The sequence below is a fragment of the Juglans microcarpa x Juglans regia genome, chromosome 4D (genome assembly GCF_004785595.1).
Source record: "Juglans microcarpa x Juglans regia isolate MS1-56 chromosome 4D, Jm3101_v1.0, whole genome shotgun sequence".
NCBI lineage: Eukaryota > Viridiplantae > Streptophyta > Magnoliopsida > Fagales > Juglandaceae > Juglans > Juglans microcarpa x Juglans regia.
The window spans coordinates 26,329,976-26,351,085 of record NC_054600.1 but is presented as its reverse complement, the minus strand read 5'-3'; the positions used below and the strand labels follow the sequence as shown (position 1 = coordinate 26,351,085).

The window sequence follows — 21,110 nt, the reverse complement described above, 5'->3', positions numbered from 1 at the left end:
GTATTATGTATCTCATGTTGTATAAGATACGTAAGTTTTTATAAGATCAAGTGTAAGATAAACTCATAACAGTTAATCAAATGATCATTCAGATGTATGATACCAATGCAATTTATGGGTGAATATACAAGTCATGGAGTTAAGCGTGGTCCACCATAATATGCTAGAATACTATTAGCGACTCCCCTTATGACCATAGGATGTGGGGTCGGTGCATAACATAGTTAAGTATGTGGACCAGTAAGATAAGTATAATAAGTTAGATAATTCAAGACAATGCATACATGACATAAGTATACATATGAATGATCATGATTTTAAGTTTTCAGCATAAAATATTTTTTGAAAAATTTTATGTTAAATATGTTTACGTTATGATGAGTTTTTTTATCGAGTCATTGACTCATTTTAGTTTGTTTTTATGTTTTTTTAAACCACCTTAGGTTAGGATAATTATGACAATAGATTTGCAAAGTGAGACTTAGTTTAGGGAGGAGTGACAATGGCCTAGATAATGTATAGAGATTTTAAGTTATGATTTTTATGACAGAGATTTTAAGAAATTTTAATAAATACTTCCGCGTACTCTCTTTTATGATCTCAGTATTTTAATAAAAAATTATTTTATTTATAAAATCTTTATACCTGGCACTTCATTTAGAATAAAAAAAAAATATTTTAAAGTCAAGATTCAACAGTATGATTTCAACTCTCTCGAAATTTTTTAAAAATAACTTTATCATTAACCGTAGAGAGCGGGGTTTTAGAGTCACCATCCTTCACCAAATCTTGCCATATACTCAATATATTAATTATCGATGTTTATAACCCAAAATGGCACTCTTCCTTTTATTTTCTCTAGTTAAGATTACTTGAATAAGTTTACAAACTACGACGTGCATGAGTCTCCATTTTATCAACCTTTTCTCCTTTTCTATTTTCTGTTACATATAATTAATTATGCCTAAGCGATTTTTTTTTTCTCTTTCTTTCCAAAATATAACAATTATAACTAAAATTCAAGAGATTGATTACGAAAATGCTCCACAATCACATGCAGCTCATTTATCTATCTCTTCAAAATATACAAATAGTTAATTTATATGTTATGATCTAGAGGTCAAGATATTCGTAACTATTCTCATTTATTTCTTAGATCTAGTTATTCAAATTTTAGATGGGAAATTCTCATAATTTATAATATTCATTAATGAATCACAATAAACTGTCTAGTTTCATCAGTTATATTATATCATGATCGAATATCACTTCTACCTAACTTTTATGATAATTTCTTTATGGATTTTGATAATATTAACATGCACGTTCCATTCCAAAGATCAAATATCCAAATCCTATTCCAGTAGAAGAAACAAAAAAGTCAAAAAAAAAAAAAAAAAATCTTGGGGGATGTCCGTCCGTCGAGAGAAACAGACAATACGGCAGGCATACATCAGATGGACGAATATTGAATAGTCTCAGTGGACCAATACCTATTGCAGTAGCCTTGCAGATGTCCTTCTACCGGCTAGCTTTTAACCCCCCCCCCCCCAATTCTGCGGCGGAAAGATTAAGCCAATTATAATGTTTATACTTTCAATAATGTTACAGTAAAATTAGTAAATTACACCAAGTACGTAGAAAGAGCGTCTGGGCCAAGGTTTTCTGTTTATAAATATTTCCCAATCAAGAGCAGCCACTGCCACATTCAGTACTATACTTCTTTTCCTGATCATCTCTCTGTCTCTCTCCTCTTGACACTTGCACCATGGATCCCTACAAGGTATACTACTCAAGCTAGCTCCCATTTGATTCTGTTTTCCTTTTATCTGAATTAATTGTCCACTTTCTTAACTAATAATTCCAGGGGAGTTTGATCTTGGGTCTTCTTCTTTTTTTGGTTTTTTTTTGTTTTGGTCTATTTTTTGTTTTGTTTTTGTTTTTGCGGATCTGGTTGCCAGAAGATCCAGGAAACAAAGATGCTATGAAAGCAAAATAAAATTATATATGGATACTGATTTTTTTTAATGTATAAAAAATTCAGACTGATTGAGAAGGTCCAAGATCATGTCACTAATTAATATAGTATATGCATAAGCTTTCAACTTGAGCAGTTTCCAAATAACATATTAAGATCTCCCAGAAAGATTCACTGGGGTGCTAAATTTTAAATTTCCCGAGTGTTGAATGGTATCAAAGTTGTTGATCATTCACTTTCCAAAAAAAAAAAAAAAAAGCTGATGATCATTCGACAGGATATTTAAAAGGATCTGATTCTACGAGACTATGTAAGTAAGATCGATCTCGAATTTGGAACACATCATCTATAATATTGTTGTGGGATCTCCTGAGATTCTTGATCGGCCTAATTTAGCCGTACGTGATGTATAGAGAGTACGTACTGGACTGATTAAAAGAAGCGTGTGGTTTGCACGCACAGTTTTGACCATTTGGCTCAGCTTGACGGTGACACTAGATATGCTGTGAAAGACTCATGTTTTTTTGTGAGAATAGAATTAAAGGCGTCCCTGAGGCTGAGACATGTCATTTTTAGCATGTTTTAATCTAAATACTTAGCAATTAAGCAGAGGAGTCTGTTTACTTGATTAATGTTTCGGATATTAATTTTTTTGTTGTTGTTTTTGTATGATCTTTAATCCCTAAGCTAAGAGGTTGTTGAATATGGTGTTTGTGTTATATGATCATCGCAGTACCGTCCCTCAAGTGCTTTCAATACTCCCTTCTGGACCACGAATGCTGGTGCTCCGGTTTATAACAACGACTCCGCCTTGACCGTTGGATCCCGAGGTATTTTTACCGTCATAAAGTTGCTACTATTTTTTAGCAAATTTGAACAATCTTATGGACCACGTTCGCTCGATCTTCTTCCTATTTCTTGTTTTTAGCTTCCTTGTGCCTCTTTCACGAGATTCCAATGAGACATTCACTATGGTCACTCTGCGTTCTAATGCAAATCATGCAATTTTGGGTCATCTTGGTTTCTTGGTTTTTTTCTGTACACCTTCTTCATAGCTCGTCTTCGTATGTCTCAGATCCTTCTTTTTGTGGAAACAGATCGAGTTGAGAAGCGTCATGTTAAAGTTTTGACTCTGTTTCTTTCTAACAGGTCCAATTCTTCTCGAGGACTATCATCTGGTGGAGAAACTTGCCAACTTTGAGAGGGAGCGGATCCCCGAACGTGTTGTCCATGCAAGGGGAGCCAGTGCCAAGGGGTTCTTCGAGGTCACCCATGATATTACTCACCTTACATGTGCTGATTTCCTGAGAGCCCCCGGAGTTCAGACTCCTGTGATTGTCCGTTTCTCCACTGTTATCCATGAGCGCGGCAGCCCTGAAACCATTAGGGACCCTCGAGGTTTTGCTGTCAAGTTTTACACAAGAGAGGTGAGGTTTTCCTTTGATGTTTCATCGTATAACTAAGCAAGCAGATGTGTTTGACATTAATGATGATAGCGAATAGCGATGGCCTTTTTGTTAATATCTTGATCATTTTGTCTTTGGCGCTCAGGGTAATTATGATCTTGTGGGAAACAATTTCCCCATCTTCTTCATCCGTGATGCAATGAAATTTCCAGACGTGATCCATGCCTTCAAGCCCAACCCTAAGACGAACATACAGGAGTATTGGAGGGTTCTCGACTTCCTCTCCTACCATCCAGAAAGTTTGAACACGTTCATGCTCCTGTTCGATGATATTGGTATTCCACAGGATTACAGGCACATCGAAGGTGCAGGTGTTCACACCTATACTCTGATCAACAAGGCTGGGAGAGTACATTACGTTAAATTTCACTGGAAACCCACTCTTGGGGTCAAGTGTTTGTTAGAGGATGAGGCTATTAGGATTGGAGGAACTAATCACAGCCATGCCACCAAGGATCTCTACGACGCGATTGCAGCTGGAAACTATCCTGAGTGGAAATTCTACATCCAAACAATGGATCCCAAAGACGAGGACAAATTCGACTTCGACCCACTTGATACAAGCAAAATCTGGCCCGAGGACATCATACCCCTGCAGCCAGTCGGCCGCTTGGTCTTGAACAAGAACATCGACAATTTCTTTGCAGAGAATGAGCAACTTGCATTTAACCCTGCCCATGTGGTTCCTGGCATCTACTACTCGAATGATAAGATGCTCCAGGGTCGGATTTTTGCCTACTCCGACACTCACAGACACCGTCTCGGACCAAACTATCTGCAACTCCCAGTTAATGCTCCCAAGTGTGCTCATCACAACAATCACCATGAGGGTTCCATGAATAACATTCACAGGGATGAGGAGGTACTTAATTGAGCTGGTTACTGCATGATTTTTTTAGTCAAATCAGCTTATGCTCGTTTAATTATTGTATATTTATTCTGATCGGATGCTACAAATTTCAGGTCAATTACTACCCCTCGAGGTTTGATCCTGTTCGTCCTGCTGAGAGATTCCCCATTCCTCGTGATATACTCTCTGGACTGCGTGAGCAGGTAATTAGTTGATCCGTTCGTCTTTTGTCGAGATGTAACTTCGATATGTCGTTGAATGTTCACCTCTGATCATGAAAGATTGGTTAATGCAGCGCGTCATTGAGAAGGAGAACAACTTTAAACAACCAGGAGATAGATACAGATCCTGGGCACCAGACAGGTACCTTCGGTTCCCCGTTGTTTTTACCACAGACGTGAATTAAATAAGGTGTCTCAAAACTAATACGTGCTTCGATCTTTTGCATCTCTGTTGGGATGTTTTCTCAGGCAAGATAGGTGTGTCCGCCGATGGGTTGAGGTTTTGTCTGACCCACGTGTCACCCATGAGATCCGCAGCATCTGGGTCTCATATCTCTCTCAGGTGAGCCTTTTATCTCTCTATCCTTTAAAGATTATATATGGCAGGTCTTTAATGGTATGTTTTGCTTGATTTTTAACGTTCTATCTTCGATTGGCTGCAGGCTGACAGGTCTCTGGGTCAGAAGGTGTCATCTCGTATTAATGTGAGGCCAACGTTGTGAAGAGTGATGCAAGCTGCTGCATCAATCTCTTTATAGCTAAAGAGACTTGTCGAAATAAGAAAGACTAAAAATGGGAGAGGAGGACCAAATCACTGTTGATCCTATATTTTCTGTTTAATATCGTACATATACTAAAACCTTTGGCGTATTGTCGTGTAATGTTTATGTTTCAATCCAATAAATGCATAGGTTGTATGTGCAGGTTCTGTTTATGTCCTGTCATTTCCCTGTAAACCGTATGGTTGGACTAAGTAATTATTTTTATGCTTAATATGCAAGCGAATTCTACCATATGCCAGGCCTTAATGCTCCAAAGGTCATCACTAAGAAATGTTTAAGCTTTGTTCTCATGGAAAAATATTATCAAGGAAAGTTGAAAGGTTTCCAAGTTCTGATTCATAACCCAATGAAATATATCCAAAAGAGTCAAACCTAATATGATAAGCCCAATATGTAAGCCCCACTTTGACAAAGTAAATCCGAGACTGAGAGATCTTACCATTTGCATGCATTTCCAAGCGCAATGCATGAAAAGAGTTCGTAGGAGAGAATCTTACATAAAAACAAATTTATGTATAGACACAATTTCATATGATATGCTAAATCTATTTTATAATTTAGTATATCATATTAAATCATATCAATTTATGAGTTTATTTTTATATGATATTTTAATAACTGTAGCACTTCTATTCTTTTATGGGACATCTAACATAGAAATCTTACACGGCATATTTTCATCTAATTAATACGTAATTTATTATTTTTGTCACTTTATCTTAATACTTAAATATGTGTGTTTAAATAGAATATATATATATATATATTAATTAAACAGAGATGTGAGGTGTAACCGTGTAAGACTTCCTTCTCTTCTTTAATTATAGAGGCTTAAGCTCTTAGTTCAGTGACTTCAGTCTTGTGTAGAGTCCTAGGCATGACTTGGGCTCTTATTCTAATCTTTATACTTGGGTTCTTGAATTACTTTGATGGGCCGCTTTTTTATGTACTGGATTCAAGATATCCCGAGCCGATACATTAGTTATTTCTCCGCCTACTCCTTTTCTTGTTACGATGGAATTCATATCAAAGGTCGAGGTTTGCGATAAGTTTTTAATTTTTTTCAGAGATAACCCTTCACGCCTCCATCCGAGTCTACGTTTCCTGCCTCTTTCCGAATATACAAATTACAAATCTGAAATCTTTCTTTTTCTCGCTCCCCGTGGAAGATTGCGAAACCTGCGCTGTTTTGATGGTAATTCTTCTATCTATCCAAACTTTTTTTTCTCTCTTAGTATTTTTCTTTCCGTGAAGCTCCTAACCTTTTGGTTCTCCATAATTATCTTTCACCTTCGGTTTGGGGGTTTTCTCTGACGTTTAAGGTAGAGCACACTACTGCCTACTGGTGCATTATAAGTTTGAATTCGTGAATACTGCATATGAGGTTCTTTAAGTTAGAAGTCGTTGTTTTCATTATTTATTTATTTATTTATTTGATGTCGGGGGATCTCTCTCCAAGCAGGGTCCTTCGAACCTACCTTGCAGTGTAAATTCCGGTCGCTTGCACCGCACCATCGAAAGTTTTCCTATATAAAACTGGTTAAATTGCTGGGTTTTCACAGGGTGTGACTCCAAAGATTGTTTGCAGCGCTAGGGAGTGTTTTCAACTTATAAAAAAAGAAGAAAAGTTTGAATTCATTATTTTCATCTTTTTAATTAAAAAAAAAAAAAAAAAACCAGATGAACTGCAAGACAGTATGAATATATTACCTAGTTCGAAGTTGAACCTTATATCTATGTCGATATTTCCGCGTTTACTAATTTAGAAGTGAGTTGAGATGATAAAATATTGTTAGAACATTATTTTTTAATATTATTATTATTTTAGAATTTGAAAAAGTTGAATTGTTTATTATATTTTGTGTTGGAATTTGAAAAAGTTATAATGATGAGCTGAGATGAGTTGAGAGGAGTTAAAGATCCAAACGAAGCAGATTTTGAATAATTCTTCAGCTCTAAATTATTGGAATTGCCAGTAAAATATTGTATCTTTGAAAAAAAATTGAGTAGCATCCTCGTTATAATTGGAATACGTCAAAAGCAAATACAATTAGTCCTATGTTGTGACGTAGGACAATTTTGGGCAAGTTTTTTCTCTTCTACTTTGGGTTTTCCGAGAGTTAAGGGAGAGATGTTTCATTTCTACCACTTCCGCTATATCAGATGGACAACTTGAACACAAAATATAACTTTCCCAGAAAATAAATTTCATTCATGGGATTCACCTCATGCTTTATTTCTAATTCAAGATAGTTTTTTTTTTAATAAATATTTTACCACATCACTCGGGTAATGATGTTTGAAATGATACCATTATGAGTGAGTCCCGCCACCATTAGTTAAGTTATTCAGCCAAAGAAAGAGTATTAATTGGTAGTTATTCAGCCAAATAAAGAGTTTTAATTGATAGTTTTAAACTTTTTTTTTTTTTTATAAGTTAATTGATAGTTTTAAACTTGTTATACCATTTTTAAAGTGATGTAAAATGGCTATCTTGGCAGCACCAAAGCATATATCGGGAATCTATTGATACCTCTATAGAGAATTTCATCTCACTTAGACTTGATTCTTGGTCATGTACCTGTGTAGTCCTTATCAGTATGATGTATGAAGTACTTGGTGCAAGGGTATTTTCATATTTATTCATTAGGAATTTTTCCCAAGTGATTTAAGCTGGTTCCACAAATGATCAACCGTAATCTCAAAATTGGGTGTAATTGGTCCGGTCTGGTTTGGGGTCACAGACCGAAAATTTCAGTCCATTCTTTTTCCAAACCGGACCGGACCGATTACCCTTAAGGACTGGACCGTTAGCTATCGGTCCGGTCGGTCTGATTCGGTCCATATGAGCCAAGAGCTTTTTTTTCTCTTTTCTTTTTTTTTTTTGGTAAATAAATTAATATAAAAAATTAATTAGATTAGTAAAATCAAAATTAAGTGAGCTCTTTAATGTGGATTATGTAACTAACTCATTAAAAAAATAATTAATTATAATTATATTTATGATGTCAATAGTTACTAACTTAGTACTTTAGTAGAGTATGTATCTACATATAACAACATATATTATCATATGATTTATTGTATGTTATATTAGTTAATTGATAGCATATATTATTTTACATTTTATATGGTCAATGGTGATAGATTAGAGAAATTTACATAATCAACTTATAAAACTACTATATAAATAATATATTATGTATATAAAAAAATATTTACAAAATTTATATGTAAGTGATTCAGTCGGTTTCGGTCCGGTCCGGTCTAAAAAAATACACCCCGGGACTGGACTGAAAACCAAATTTTAGAGACACCATGGACTAAGACCGAGTAGGGGTGAATTTGGTCCGGTCGGTTTTTCTGGTCTGAACTGAAAATTTTTCACCCTACTCAAAAACAACGGGCTAGGAAAACATTGGACCAGTTTTCCGTTCACAATAAACAATCACCAATTGCCATGAAGAAGATACCGTTAGAGATGTGCAAAATGACATTAGGAGCTCAACACAGAATGATCCCTTGAGTTGAATCAGAGACTTTTTTTTATGAGTGAAACGGTTCTGGGAATAAGAGACTTACCCCTAAGTGCCCTTTAAACTTTATTGCTTCAAGTCCTGGAGAAGTAATGGTGCAAATTAAAACTTCACATATGCTGATAAGAGTTTTGATGCAGAACTAGGGAAGAGTTGAGTACAAGAAATGCCTGTCAGAAAAACTGATTTTTTTAAGTCGAGAAAATATTTCCCGAACCAGCTGGAACTGCCCCAACAACATCCTGATGAGCAGGAAAAAAATACATCTTATGTATCTGCATCTGCATCAACTCCTATAGCTTCTCTGATAACTGTTTTGCCCGGTAGACCACCAGTTTCTATTTTTCTTAAAGAGCCTGGCAATTGTTGTCCAGCTGCTGAATCCAATCACCTTCGGTTTACTTCTGAACATGGCATTCCTCATTCAGCTGATTCTAGGGGGAACACTGATAATGAAAGGAAAGAACAGTTACTATATATACAGAAGCTTTTGAACCTCCACGAAGAGTATGATAAGAGGGATAACATTCAAAGTAAGACACTGTAGCCCAGTGGTGCGGCTTTAGAACTTTATCCAATTTCTGTTCTCCATTTTTATTCTTTTTACTTGAGAGTTCTGAAAATATTTTTTCTTGTTTGTGATTACATCAGTGTTTTGTCATTTATCATCTGTTGAGCTTAGCAGATATGCCGTCAATTTGGAGAAAAGATCAATCCAGCTATCAATCGAGGAAGGTAGGTCTATTAATTTGAGACAAAATTTCAATTTTCAATGGGAGTCTGTTATTTTTTCAATACTATGTTGTGTCACTAAAGGTAAGAACTTGACAGATGGAAGTATAACATCTTATGCATGGAACTTTCTTCTTTTTTTCCTTGTGGTACATCTGTATGGGTATGCATTTTTATTTCTATATACATGTGTGCGTTGAAGTGAAATCAGCATAGAATCTTAAATAGCACGAAGTTCACTGCACACTGCAAGTTAAATATGAAAGGGGCTTTTGAATTGAAATCTTTATCCTGCATTTACATCATTATGTATGCGACTGCAATGTAAAATGTATCTTTTAGTTATGATAGAACACTACTTTGGCACAATCTCTAATGTGAATGAGTTATTTTATAACCAAAACATGATGTCCTGTAGGCTGTATCACATCTTATCAACCTAACTTTCAAAGTGGTAGCGACACCCTTACCCAAGCACCATATGTAATGCATGCATATTCTGCACATTATTCCTTAGCCTTGAAATACATTTTTGAGTTGCTCTTTATTTAGGATTGTAGATATATAGCAAGGCAGGTAAAATGATCATAAAACAAGGAGATAGGTTAACTTGCCGAAACCATCTAGTAAAATTAGACAATGAGAAGGGTTTGCAGGTGTCTGGTTCATGGAAGTCTCCTGTACATATGAAATGCTAAAATTGCGATAAGTTACCTAAAATGTACAAGTTGAAGATGAGATGAGAATGTGATACCCCATTTTAATAAGTGATAAGGGTGTGTGGTGTATGAGATCCCATATTGGTTGGGAATGAGAAGTTCTTACTCTTTATAATGTTTCAATGAGACTTCAATTGTATCATTGACTAGTTCTTTTGGAGTATAAGTCATGTGGCTTGGGCATTCCATTGGGGTGTAACAGAGAAGATAACTAGAAATTGCATCCACTGACTATTATATTTGTTTGATAGGATATTTCATTGATTGATTTTTTTATTGGGAAAAAAGAAAGTTTGTATAAATTGTATGTTGACTTGACGTCACTTACTCAAAAAAATGTTGACTCGAGTTGTCTTTCCTTTATCTGAAGAAAGTGCATTTCAAACATCTTCCTTCAAAGAAAAAAAAAAAATTAAAACTCAAGGGGTTGGCTTAAGTGGTGAAGGCGTTGGTCTTGGGGTATCACTCCCTTCAAGGTCCAAGGTTTAACACCTCATGGGTGCAAACAATCCTTTAGGGCTACACTTCTGGTAAAAGGCCAACAATTTAACCGGTTCCGTGTAGGGAAACTTCCGAGGGTGCGGTGCATGGAATCAGGATTTACTCTGTAGGGGGTGGGTCCGAAGGCCCCTGCCTTGGAGAGGTTCTCTGACATTAAAAAAAAAAAAAAATTATGTATGCAACTTTGCCAAGACCACAGACCTCATTAACTTTTTTCTGTTCCTCCTATTTTCTTTGCCCCATTTGATATTTGCTTGCTTGAATTATATTGTTCAATAAAGTTTAATGGAGTCTTTCATACCAAAGGATTTTAACCAACTATAGAAATCAATGGTATTTGGTATGATGAAAAAGGCAATTAACTCTACTCCATTGCAGTGAAAGAGATCAGAAGGATGAATGCTTTAAATATATTTGGAAAGTCTTCACCAACCAGCCATCCCTCGCCAACATTTCAACAAGTTCAAACCAAAAGGTGAATGGCGATTCGATATAAATTTGTTAAATTCTAGTGATTTTGCTGATGACCAGGTAAATTTTGAATCTGCTTCAATTTCTTCATTTTTCCTTTCCATCTTTTTGGTTGGCCTGAAACGATTCTACCTCTTTTTGGTTACTGAGAGCCTTGCGCTTAGGATCGGAATTTACTAATTATAATCTGTCATCTTTACCTTTGAGCGATAGAATTAGTGACGGATGGGGAATAATTTTCAATATGACCCCTTCTTTCACGGTGGATGAAGAAAGTCTTATCAAATATCAGTCTCTGCTGTTTCCTTAACTAGAATGAAAGGCGTAGTGAAATGGTTTGAGATAATATGCTTGATTGGATTTTGGGAAATGAGTGGAAAAAAATTGAATAAAAATATTATAAAATTAAAATGTTATTAGAATATGATTTTTTAATATAATTTTTGTTTTGAAATTTGAAAAAGTAGTATTGTTTTTTGTATTATGTTTGAAAGATTGAGAAAATTGTAACGATTAGATGAAAAAGTTGAGATTTGAAATTGAAAAGTGTTTATGTTTGAGTAGTGTTTGTGAAAGAAAGTATGAGAAGTTTTAAGATGAGATAAGATGAAATCATCTCTCCCTAAATCTAATAGCATTAGAAATCATGGGTTTTAGAAGAGTAATATTACATGTAAGAGTGTGCAAGTGCCATACAATTGTTTTAAAAAAAAGAGGTCTATTATTATTATTTTTTTATGTGGATACTGTATTTATTTACTTTTTTTAAAGAGATTGTATAATACTTGCGCACTCTATGACTGGAAATATTATTTATCATACAACAATACCTGCCAAAAACCAAGAAGCGGGTCCAAAAATTATAGGCAAAAAGCTTCTCATGGGCCTTAAAAAAGAGGATTTTATAATATAAATGGTACATGTCGTTGACCACTTATATATAAAGAGAAATTGATACTTTAATAGAGATATGATATAATTCTGATGGTCTAATTTTTCCTCATTGCCGCCAAATGTTGTGTTATCCCAATCATAGGTATAATCTAGATTTCAAAAGCGAGCTTTCTCGCCCCCACCATGTTTCCACGCCGCCAAGAAATTTCCGACCAACACATTTTAAACATAAATAAACTAAAAATTCCCAAGCTACAAGGCATGCAACGATGTGGCAGATTTTGATTGTTTCATTGCTAGGGCTAAAGTAGCTGAAAATGACCCATTGATTCGAAAGTTAATGTAATGTCAATAAAAAATAAATATACCTTTTTGTCCTCGTCTTTCCAACGTGTGTTGTAGATTTCTTGTTTCCTCTGCCATGATGTATTTTTCATGACACGAAATAATTATGTTGACCCATAAATAACCACATTATTACTCACGTCTGTTTTTCTGTCTCAGCAAACTTGCCATAGATTATAAGGAAAAAAATGAACATTTGGGTAACAAAATTAACTCGGTCATTTTTTATTGTGTGAAATCTCAATCCCTCTGGTCGGGTGGGCATTGGCCGACCCGACTGCCCACTTTATCTCTCTTATTTCTTCTACTTACAGAAAAATAATCTTATAAATTGATGTGATTTCATGTTATCCATCATATCTACTTTATAATAAAAATAATTTTACAATCTAATAAATCATATCAAATCATGTCAAGTCACATTAGTTTATGTGATTACTTTTGTGTATCACTTTGTGATTAGAGTATTTCTCTTTCTTCTATCTTCTATCTTCGTCTTCTATTCTCTCCTCCATTTCCTCATATTTTTCTCCCATTACCTTTTTATTTCTTTTGTTTCGATGTAATTAGTTGGACGTTGCTTTTCGCATATCCCCTAGCCAGCCATGATCCTGAGCCTTTGCTCCACTAGTTTTAGACTTTTGCTATGCCATATCGACAACAAATGAGGCTTACATGCCGTTGTTGTTGAACGACGTGGGTGGCTCTTGCATGAAATCTATTTTCGCTGCCTCTCTATTTGTATGTTTTACTAATAACAAGACGGCTATCGAGTGATGAGGATTAATCGTAGTTGGGGCATGGAGCAGTGGTTGGCCATGCATTGTGGAGACAATAGAGATTGAGAGGAGGAGCAAACATCTCAAGATCTCGAGACTTTAGAAATGGAACGTGAAAATATGAAAAATCCTAGCTTCTAAACGCAATTTATTTAAAACTCTAGTAACAAACAAGACATCTTTTTATTCAATCCATCATTGCCTCTCTTTTTGAGAATTTAAATACTTACTCATACAAGGATACTGTATAAATTTTGCATATTCTTTTTTTAAAAAAAAAGACAAATTTAAAATTAATATAAAAAAATCTAAGTTTTAATAATGAATTTTATTTTATTTAAAAAAATATATGTAAAACTTGAACACTATAAAACTTAACGTATTATTAGCCTTTATTAAGCAAATAGTAAAGGGGCATTGAACTGTGAACGAATTTGGCGAAAAGTGGACGTGGCATGCTTTTCCACCACCAAACATTTGTGTTTAAGCATTCGGTGAAGTGACATTCACGTGTTTGTCATGATTTTGTGGAGAAAGAGAATACAAATACAAATTTGATGCGGGCCCAGAAGTCTTAAGTCTTGTGGCTAACGCCCACCTCACGGTCACGGCCCATTCTAATTCAAACGGCATATTTTCCTTTCACACTTGCGTTCCCGTAAAACTCCAAAACGGGGTTTTGGCTTTTCGAAGCTTATCAGGAATATTTTCTGCGGCTGAGCAGGCACACGTATCAACGCATTTTTGGGGGCAAACATGGCAAGTTGTCAGTGGCCCAGACCACAGACTCCCATAAGTGGTTACGAATAAATAAGAGGAAGAAGCCAAAACCAGGATAAGGAAGCATCAGTCCTTTACATTCTCAATTTTCCCAACAAGTTTTATGATTTATGTCATCCTTGGAACACAACAGCCCCTATCTCCAAATGGGGCCCTTCCCCTTCCCCTTTCATTTTTTCGTTGATTTCAATATATCAGCCATTCTTCACGATAATTTCAGGGATATCCACTTTGTTTTTCTAGCGGACCTGAAAAATTGATATCTAGAATTCTCTTTAGAGTTTTTCAACAATTATAAAAATATAAAAAATGTTTTTAAAATATTTTTTAATTACTAAAAAATCCATATATAAATATATATCTTATTCAAATTATCATTCTTTTTCAACTTTTTAACATTTCCTTTACACTACCTCTTTAAGTTACTTAAATGCGTGGAACACATCAAATGAAATAACGAGCTTAGAAACATTAACTATGGACGATAATAAAAATAATTTATATTCCACAATTTTCTTTAATATCATTTTTATTATTGCTTTAAGCTCCATGTTATATCTTATGTTATATCTTTTGAAAACTAAGTAACATATATTTTCTAGAAAATGGTAAAAATACCTTTAGCCCAATTTCTTTTTATATCATGCATGATTGCTTATGAATATTTTCAATATTCATATATAAGCTGAAATTTTTTTAGAAGTGCTAGATCTATAATCAGATTTTATAAAAATAAATTGATAATTTAACTTAAAAATAAGTTTATAAATAGAAAAATTTTATTCATAATCATTTTTTTCATCATTCCATGATGTGATGTGACATTAAAATTATAGATTTACAAGTAAAACATAATAAATAATTTATAATCATCTAATATCGTATCATAAAATTATGAGAAAAGAAATTATGAGTAACATTACTCTTATAAATAAGATATATCGGATTTATTATATAATAAAAAATTTATAATAAAATATGCCAAATTAAGCCAATTTATTTTTTTCATAAGATTTTTGTCCAAACATTTCCGAATAATGTTGAGTCGTTGACAGATCAAGCGCGAGACGTTAAATTGGGTGGATGTTCTCTCTCGAGTCTCGACCGCATTTTTGGTTGTCTGTTGGGAAAACCGAGAAGATCAGGATTGGTGAGATGAAATTACGGAAATAGGCAACAGAAAAAGAAAAAAACCAGCACAAAAAGCGCGAGCTCGAGTTTCTCTATAAAAAGTTCCGAATCAATATCCAGACCCCACTAATTTGCCCACTGAAATTTCAATCCTACAGGAACCTCTTCCTTCCTCTTCCCTCTTGACCCATCGGCATGGATCCTTACAAGGTACTACTCTTTTGAATTTGATGTTCCTCTTTCCTTTTATCATCAATTGCTTTGGTACCTCTTCTTTATTTTTTTCGCGTTGGATTCGTTTCATTTCTGGTCGATGGTTTTTATTTCATCGATATTCTTAGCAATCGAGTGGAATCTTATCGTTGCGGACATTATTTTTGTTGGATAGTATTTTTTAATTAGCCTAGAGCTGGCTGAATACGTTTTGTATGGTGCAGTACCGTCCCTCAAGTGCTTACAACTCACCCTTCTGGACTACGAACTCCGGTGCTCCGGTTTGGAACAACAACTCGTCCTTGACCGTTGGGTCCAGAGGTAATTGGCTCTGTTTTGCGCTGAATTTTCTGAATGATTGACGTGGCTGTTGTTGCTGCTATGAGGATATGAAATAATCGAGCCAGCTCTGGATTAATTAACGTTATTTTTTGTTATGAATTTTTGTCAAATTGAAGTTTGTGAATACTTTCAAATTGGTTTTCAAACATAAATCTGATTTTGCCTTTTGGTCCCTGTGCAATAGACCGTTCATCATCCGTATCGTTGTTTATTAATTACGTAGCTTTTGTAATTGTTGTTTCTTTCTTATACCATGACGAATATTATTTTTGCTTTTGCTGTTGTTTGGGTGTTGGAGTTTACGTGATGAATGTATTCAACGTTGTGACGGACCAAAATTAAGCATCTTATGAATGACGGACCAAAGTTGGACCAAGTTTGAGATTTTAGAATGTCTTGTGTTTCCAAATCGTGTGACTTTCTTAAATGGTGTGTCTTTGGTTTATTACCGAGTAATCTCGTTGGATTAGCCAAAGTTAAAGGACATTTTTTATGAATGTAAGAGAAATTTGATTTTTGACTATTTAATTCACATAAATCTTCACATTGGAATAGCTATTTTTTCATTATATAATAATAAAATAATATAAGATGAATTTAGTTTTGATTATTCATATCAAATCTCTACATTAGATTATACATTTATTCATTATATAGTAATGAATAACTAATAATTTCAAAAATATTTAATTTTTTTAATATTAATTTAATTTATTTTATCATATTTTACTATTCTACCTATTATATATTAATTAATAATTATATTCTTATTAAATTAATATATCACTAACTCAAATTAATATACCAATTGTGATAAAATATGTGATAGAAAGAAAGAGAGAGAGAAATAATTAATAAAATATATATTTGATGTATGTACAATAACCTTCAAATTTGGAAAAAGTTTTGAAAGTCACTGTAACTAAATTCCAAATATTTGAAATTTGGCTAATCCATTGTGAGTATATTTTGCTCTCTAATAGCTAAATACTCATTGGATTTAACTTTTAGCTAATCCAATGAGAGTACTCTGTTATCTTTTTCTAAACAGAAATATATATTCATGTTAACTCTAATTCTTCACATCACGTTATGTAATCCTCATTGGAAATTTTTTGTTCTTTTTGGGGATATAAAGACATCACAATAGCGCCTCTGCATCCTATTGCAATTTTTTATCATATTGGTTTTGCGGTTATTTGGTGTAGGTATTTGTACTGGGTTCACATTTGTGGACTTGCAAAGAGGTTAGACAAAAAGGATGAGTTTGGTACTGGTAGAAAAACCATATCACTTTATAAATTTTACAGGAAAACGACCTTGAATAGAGCTGGAAGAATATGATTTACATCAGTTGCCCAAATGATTAGATAGGCCGTCTCCCTCTCTCTCTTTTTTTTTTAGGTTGACAAACCTTTTTCATTTCTTCATGCAAATTTATTTCTGCTTGTGTTCACTCTACAAAAGGCATAAAGTATTGGAAATTATGTATTATCAGCATGAAGCTGGTCATTATTAAAATTTGGTTTAGTCTTTCGAGTTTTTTCTCCATAAACAAATAGAGTTGGGAAGCTCTATTTAATTTAACTCTCTCTCTCTCTCTCTGTTTCTATTTCTTTTCCACAGGACCAATTCTTCTTGAGGACTATCATCTGGTGGAGAAAATTGCACAGTTTGATAGGGAGCGGATCCCAGAACGTGTAGTCCATGCTAGGGGAGCCAGTGCCAAGGGGTTCTTTGAGGTCACCCATGATATATCTCACCTAACATGTGCTGATTTCCTGCGTGCCCCAGGAGTTCAGACACCTATTATTCTCCGTTTCTCAACTGTTATCCATGAGCGTGGTAGCCCTGAAACCCTGAGGGATCCTCGAGGTTTTGCAGTGAAATTTTACACCAGAGAGGTGAGGTTCACCTAATATTGGGTGAGTCTAAAACGTTGACTGTATTGCATGGTATTCATGCGCTGGGGGGGGGGGGGGTGACTTTTTTCAAAGGGAATGCGCGAGCTATAAACAGCCACTTAATTATAAACCATATTACTACCATCTCAATTCTTTTTGGCCAACAGATTTGTAGGGGGCTGCAAGAAAATGGTTTTTACAACGTATTTAATTATTCTGTAAGAAAAAAAAAATTTGACGTCGTATCTAGGTGCAAAACATTTCCTGGAACTAGTAGCTGCTTTAAAATATCTCAGAAAGTTTATTTCATGCAACTGAACTAATTTCTCTCGACTCTATAAAGGTTAAATGGCTCTAAGCTTTCAAGCTATTTTTGTTCGTATCTTGACCTTTTTTCTTGTGCGCTCAGGGTAATTTTGATCTGGTGGGAAACAATTTTCCCGTCTTTTTTATTCGTGATGGTATGAAATTTCCAGACATGGTCCATGCCCTGAAACCCAACCCTAAGTCTCATATCCAAGAGAATTGGAGGATTGTTGACTTCTTTTCCCACCATCCAGAAAGCCTGCACATGTTCACCTTCCTTTTTGATGATTTGGGTGTTCCACAAGATTACAGGCACATGGAAGGTGCAGGTGTTAACACCTATACCTTGATCAACAAGGCTGGGAAAGCACATTATGTGAAATTTCACTGGAAACCCACTTGTGGGGTTAAGTGTTTGTTGGAGGACGAGGCTATTAAGGTTGGAGGAGCTAATCACAGCCATGCCACACAGGATCTATATGACTCAATTGCAGCTGGAAACTATCCTGAGTGGAAACTATACATCCAGACTATTGATCCAGATCATGAGGACAAATTTGACTTTGATCCACTTGATGTAACCAAAACCTGGCCCGAGGACATTTTGCCCCTGCAACCAGTAGGCCGCATGGTCTTAAACAAGAACATTGATAACTTCTTCGCTGAGAATGAACAACTTGCATTTTGCCCTGCCATTGTGGTTCCTGGTATCTACTACTCAGATGACAAGTTGCTCCAGACTCGGATCTTTTCCTATTCTGATACTCAGAGGCACCGTCTTGGACCAAACTATCTGCAGCTCCCAGCTAATTCTCCAAAGTGTGCTCATCACAACAATCACCACGATGGTTTCATGAATTTCATGCACAGGGATGAGGAGGTACTTAACCTGGTTATACTGCATCTTTTAGTCATTGAGACCTGTATGCAACCTCAGTGCCTTATAACCTTGAATGGTATAAGATGCTAAGGTGGTCTTGCAATTTTATGTTTTTCCATTTCATGTAGATTTAGTCTTCTTAGATGCTGTGATGCTAATTTTTAGGTCAATTACTTCCCTTCGAGATATGATCCTGTTCGTCATGCTGAGAGGTTCCCCATTCCTCCTGCTGTCTGCACTGGGAAGCGTGAGAAGGTCAGTTTTCATTAATTTCATCAACCTTTTGTCAAAATGAGACTTTCACATGTAGGTTGTTGAGGTCGTTGAGTTCACCCATTATGATGAAGGTTGTGAGAGCCTTACATTTTTATTTTTATTTTTTTGGTTTGGCAAAGCTGTTACCTTCTTGGTAAGATCTCTCTAATTCTTACAGTGAAGCTAGTGGTTGATCTTCTTGATACAGTAATGAGAAACATAACAATAACAACGAAAATAACAATAATAATTAATTGCCTTTTTTCTCCTTTTTCCCAGTCGTTTCCCCAACTAACAGGAATGATTTATTTTTCATGGATTTTACACATAAATATTAAGTAGATGGCTGAAACATGAGAATATGCATATTGGAATTCACACCGAATATGTTGGTTAATGGTTAATGCAGTGCATCATTGAGAAAGAGAACAACTTCAAACAACCCGGAGAGAGATACAGATCCTGGGCACCAGACAGGTACCTGGGTTCCTCCATTGTCTTGACTCCAAATATAAATATGCCATATATCTCTGTTAATTTAATACTGTTTGTTTGCATTTATGTCGTGATATTTTTCAGGCAAGAGCGTTTTATCTCCCGATGGGTAGGTGCTTTATCTGATCCTCGCGTCACCCATGAGATCCGTAGCATCTGGATCTCATACTGGTCTCAGGTGACTCTCTCTCTCTGTCTCTGTCTGTTGCTTCCAAAATTATAGCTGTGATAGTTGAAAGGCCGAAATTGGAACGGTTTTGTGAAATGAATTTGTTATATTTTGCTGATTTGGTGTTCCTGCTGCTGGCATTGGCTACACAGGCTGACAGGTCTCTGGGTCAGAAGCTAGCATCTCGTCTTAATGTGAGACCAACCATGTGAAGTAGGGATGCAAGCTGGAACTTTTGAGTTGGAGAGAGTAAAGAAAGGAATGTGAGAGGATGCCTGGTCATTTGGAAGGATAAAATCAGTGTTAGTCCAATGTTTTCTGTGTAATCATATGCTAAAACTTGAATGTTGTCTCTTTTAACCTGATGCTTCGATCTAATAATGCCGGTTGCATGTGCAAGTGCAAATGCTATTTGAAATGTCATCTGTTGATTTACCCTGCCATTTTGGGATACTGTTGTGGCTGTATGTTTAATATTATTTACCAATACATTATGCTTTATATTCTCGTGTTCCAACCATCTGCCCAGCATTCGAGGGTTTGGTAGTCACATGGATTGGCATCGAGGCCCAATTGAAAATTATGTGGACTAATCAACTTCCATCATCCTATGATGTGGTATTAGATGATTAGAAATTATTTATTATATTTCATTTGTAAACTTATTATCTAATGTCACATCATGGGATGATAGGAAGATGATGAAAGTTAGGATGAATAGATTTTTTCTTTTCCTTTTTCATGCTCAAAACCATTGTGATCATGAATGGCATTTCATTCCCTATTCCTCTTCCTAAAATCGGCCTTGTACCACCAAAGCCTCAAAACTCTCCAACTAATTACTTAAAAGTAATGCTAGATACAAACCTTTTATAAAACAACGGGTAATAAATAATAGTTTTTTTACATTTTTTTAAAGTGGGGTTTATTTTTTTACAAAAGTTTGTATGAGGCTTATCTATTTGAAGTTTGTACAAATCATTTCTCTCAAAATTTATGCAAAAAATAAGGAATAAAAGTTACTTTTGGGCCTAAGCCCAATGAGTTAGAGGCTGGCTTTCCATTTTTTAAGAAAATGTGCGGTGTGCCCTCTTCAAAAACTTCATTAGAAGGGAAGAAAGAAACAGCTCTTTCCGGTTTCTTCCAACACAAAACAAAATGCAAAAACACTGTACGAAATCTGGAAATGTTATGATGTTATCTTATGGTATAACATATGTAAGCTTGAGCTATAAAACATCATTCACTGCTTGGCTCCGTTACAATCCTCCAGCCTCCTATCTGTAGACTGTCTCGCATGCAAACTACAGTGTTTGGGCAACCTTAAAATGATTTCCACTTGGTACTAAAAAAAAAAAAAAAGAAATCATCTTGGTCGTTTGATCATTAACTTGGATGGTGGGTTTATGAGAAAATGGAGACACGGGAGTGGAGTAGGAAACTTACAAAAAGTGATGGGTCCCTGCCTTGTCCAACCTTTTGCATTTGTTTGTCATAAAGTAAAACTTTGCCTGCAATTTGATCCACTTTGGTCGTTGAATTGAAAAATGAATGAATGTGTTCTACGGCTTCACGTCTCT

The 21,110-nt window shown here is 35.2% G+C and overlaps 3 protein-coding genes and 1 long non-coding RNA gene across 6 annotated transcripts; all 4 read left to right on the top strand.

Moving 5' to 3' along the window:
* The first annotated feature begins 1,485 nt into the window (after positions 1–1,485).
* On the top strand, positions 1,486–5,309 carry LOC121259981 (catalase isozyme 3-like). Its single transcript, XM_041161823.1, has 8 exons — positions 1,486–1,783; positions 2,712–2,808; positions 3,128–3,405; positions 3,530–4,306; positions 4,408–4,497; positions 4,590–4,657; positions 4,765–4,858; positions 4,959–5,309. The coding sequence occupies exons 1-8, from the start codon at positions 1,769–1,771 to the stop codon at positions 5,016–5,018; spliced, it is 1,479 nt and encodes a 492-aa protein (XP_041017757.1). The 5' UTR covers positions 1,486–1,768; the 3' UTR covers positions 5,019–5,309.
* Positions 5,310–6,056: 747 nt separating this feature from the next.
* On the top strand, positions 6,057–11,459 carry LOC121260026. Of its 3 annotated transcripts, XM_041161886.1 has the most exons (5): positions 6,057–6,273; positions 8,755–8,937; positions 9,043–9,147; positions 9,266–9,349; positions 10,945–11,459. In XM_041161886.1, exons 2-5 carry the CDS (start codon positions 8,781–8,783, stop codon positions 11,043–11,045), a joined length of 447 nt encoding a protein of 148 aa, XP_041017820.1. In that variant the 5' UTR covers positions 6,057–6,273; positions 8,755–8,780; the 3' UTR covers positions 11,046–11,459. The 3 variants fall into 3 exon arrangements, 2 of the variants coding, with proteins under 2 accessions (XP_041017820.1, XP_041017819.1); XR_005939670.1 differs by having other exon boundaries at positions 8,755–9,168; XM_041161885.1 differs by having other exon boundaries at positions 6,058–6,273; positions 8,755–9,147; positions 10,945–11,411.
* Positions 11,460–11,766: 307 nt separating this feature from the next.
* Positions 11,767–13,246, top strand: LOC121260048. The gene is made up of 2 exons (XR_005939680.1): positions 11,767–12,476; positions 12,847–13,246. It is a non-coding gene; the product is annotated as an uncharacterized LOC121260048 (long non-coding RNA).
* A 1,737-nt stretch (positions 13,247–14,983) lies between these two features.
* Positions 14,984–19,933, top strand: LOC121259982 (catalase isozyme 1). The gene is made up of 8 exons (XM_041161824.1): positions 14,984–15,176; positions 15,404–15,500; positions 17,148–17,425; positions 17,835–18,611; positions 18,777–18,866; positions 19,276–19,343; positions 19,446–19,539; positions 19,683–19,933. Exons 1-8 carry the CDS (start codon positions 15,162–15,164, stop codon positions 19,740–19,742), a joined length of 1,479 nt encoding a protein of 492 aa, XP_041017758.1. The 5' UTR covers positions 14,984–15,161; the 3' UTR covers positions 19,743–19,933.
* The last annotated feature ends 1,177 nt before the right edge of the window (positions 19,934–21,110 follow it).

Bases quoted from the DNA above. Each gene is read 5' to 3' on its own strand.
- LOC121259981 (XM_041161823.1), top strand. The intron at 4,658-4,764 runs GTACCTTCGGTT...ATGTTTTCTCAG, and splicing joins AGATCCTGGGCACCAGACAG to GCAAGATAGGTGTGTCCGCC. The intron at 4,859-4,958 runs GTGAGCCTTTTA...GATTGGCTGCAG, and splicing joins GGGTCTCATATCTCTCTCAG to GCTGACAGGTCTCTGGGTCA.
- LOC121260026 (XM_041161885.1), top strand. From the start codon at position 8,781: ATGCCTGTCAGAAAAACTGATTTTTTTAAGTCGAGAAAATATTTCCCG. The intron at 9,148-9,265 runs GTAAGACACTGT...TGATTACATCAG, and splicing joins TAAGAGGGATAACATTCAAA to TGTTTTGTCATTTATCATCT. The intron at 9,350-10,944 runs GTAGGTCTATTA...ACTCCATTGCAG, and splicing joins CCAGCTATCAATCGAGGAAG to TGAAAGAGATCAGAAGGATG.
- LOC121259982 (XM_041161824.1), top strand. The intron at 18,612-18,776 runs GTACTTAACCTG...GCTAATTTTTAG, and splicing joins TCATGCACAGGGATGAGGAG to GTCAATTACTTCCCTTCGAG. The intron at 18,867-19,275 runs GTCAGTTTTCAT...TGGTTAATGCAG, and splicing joins GCACTGGGAAGCGTGAGAAG to TGCATCATTGAGAAAGAGAA.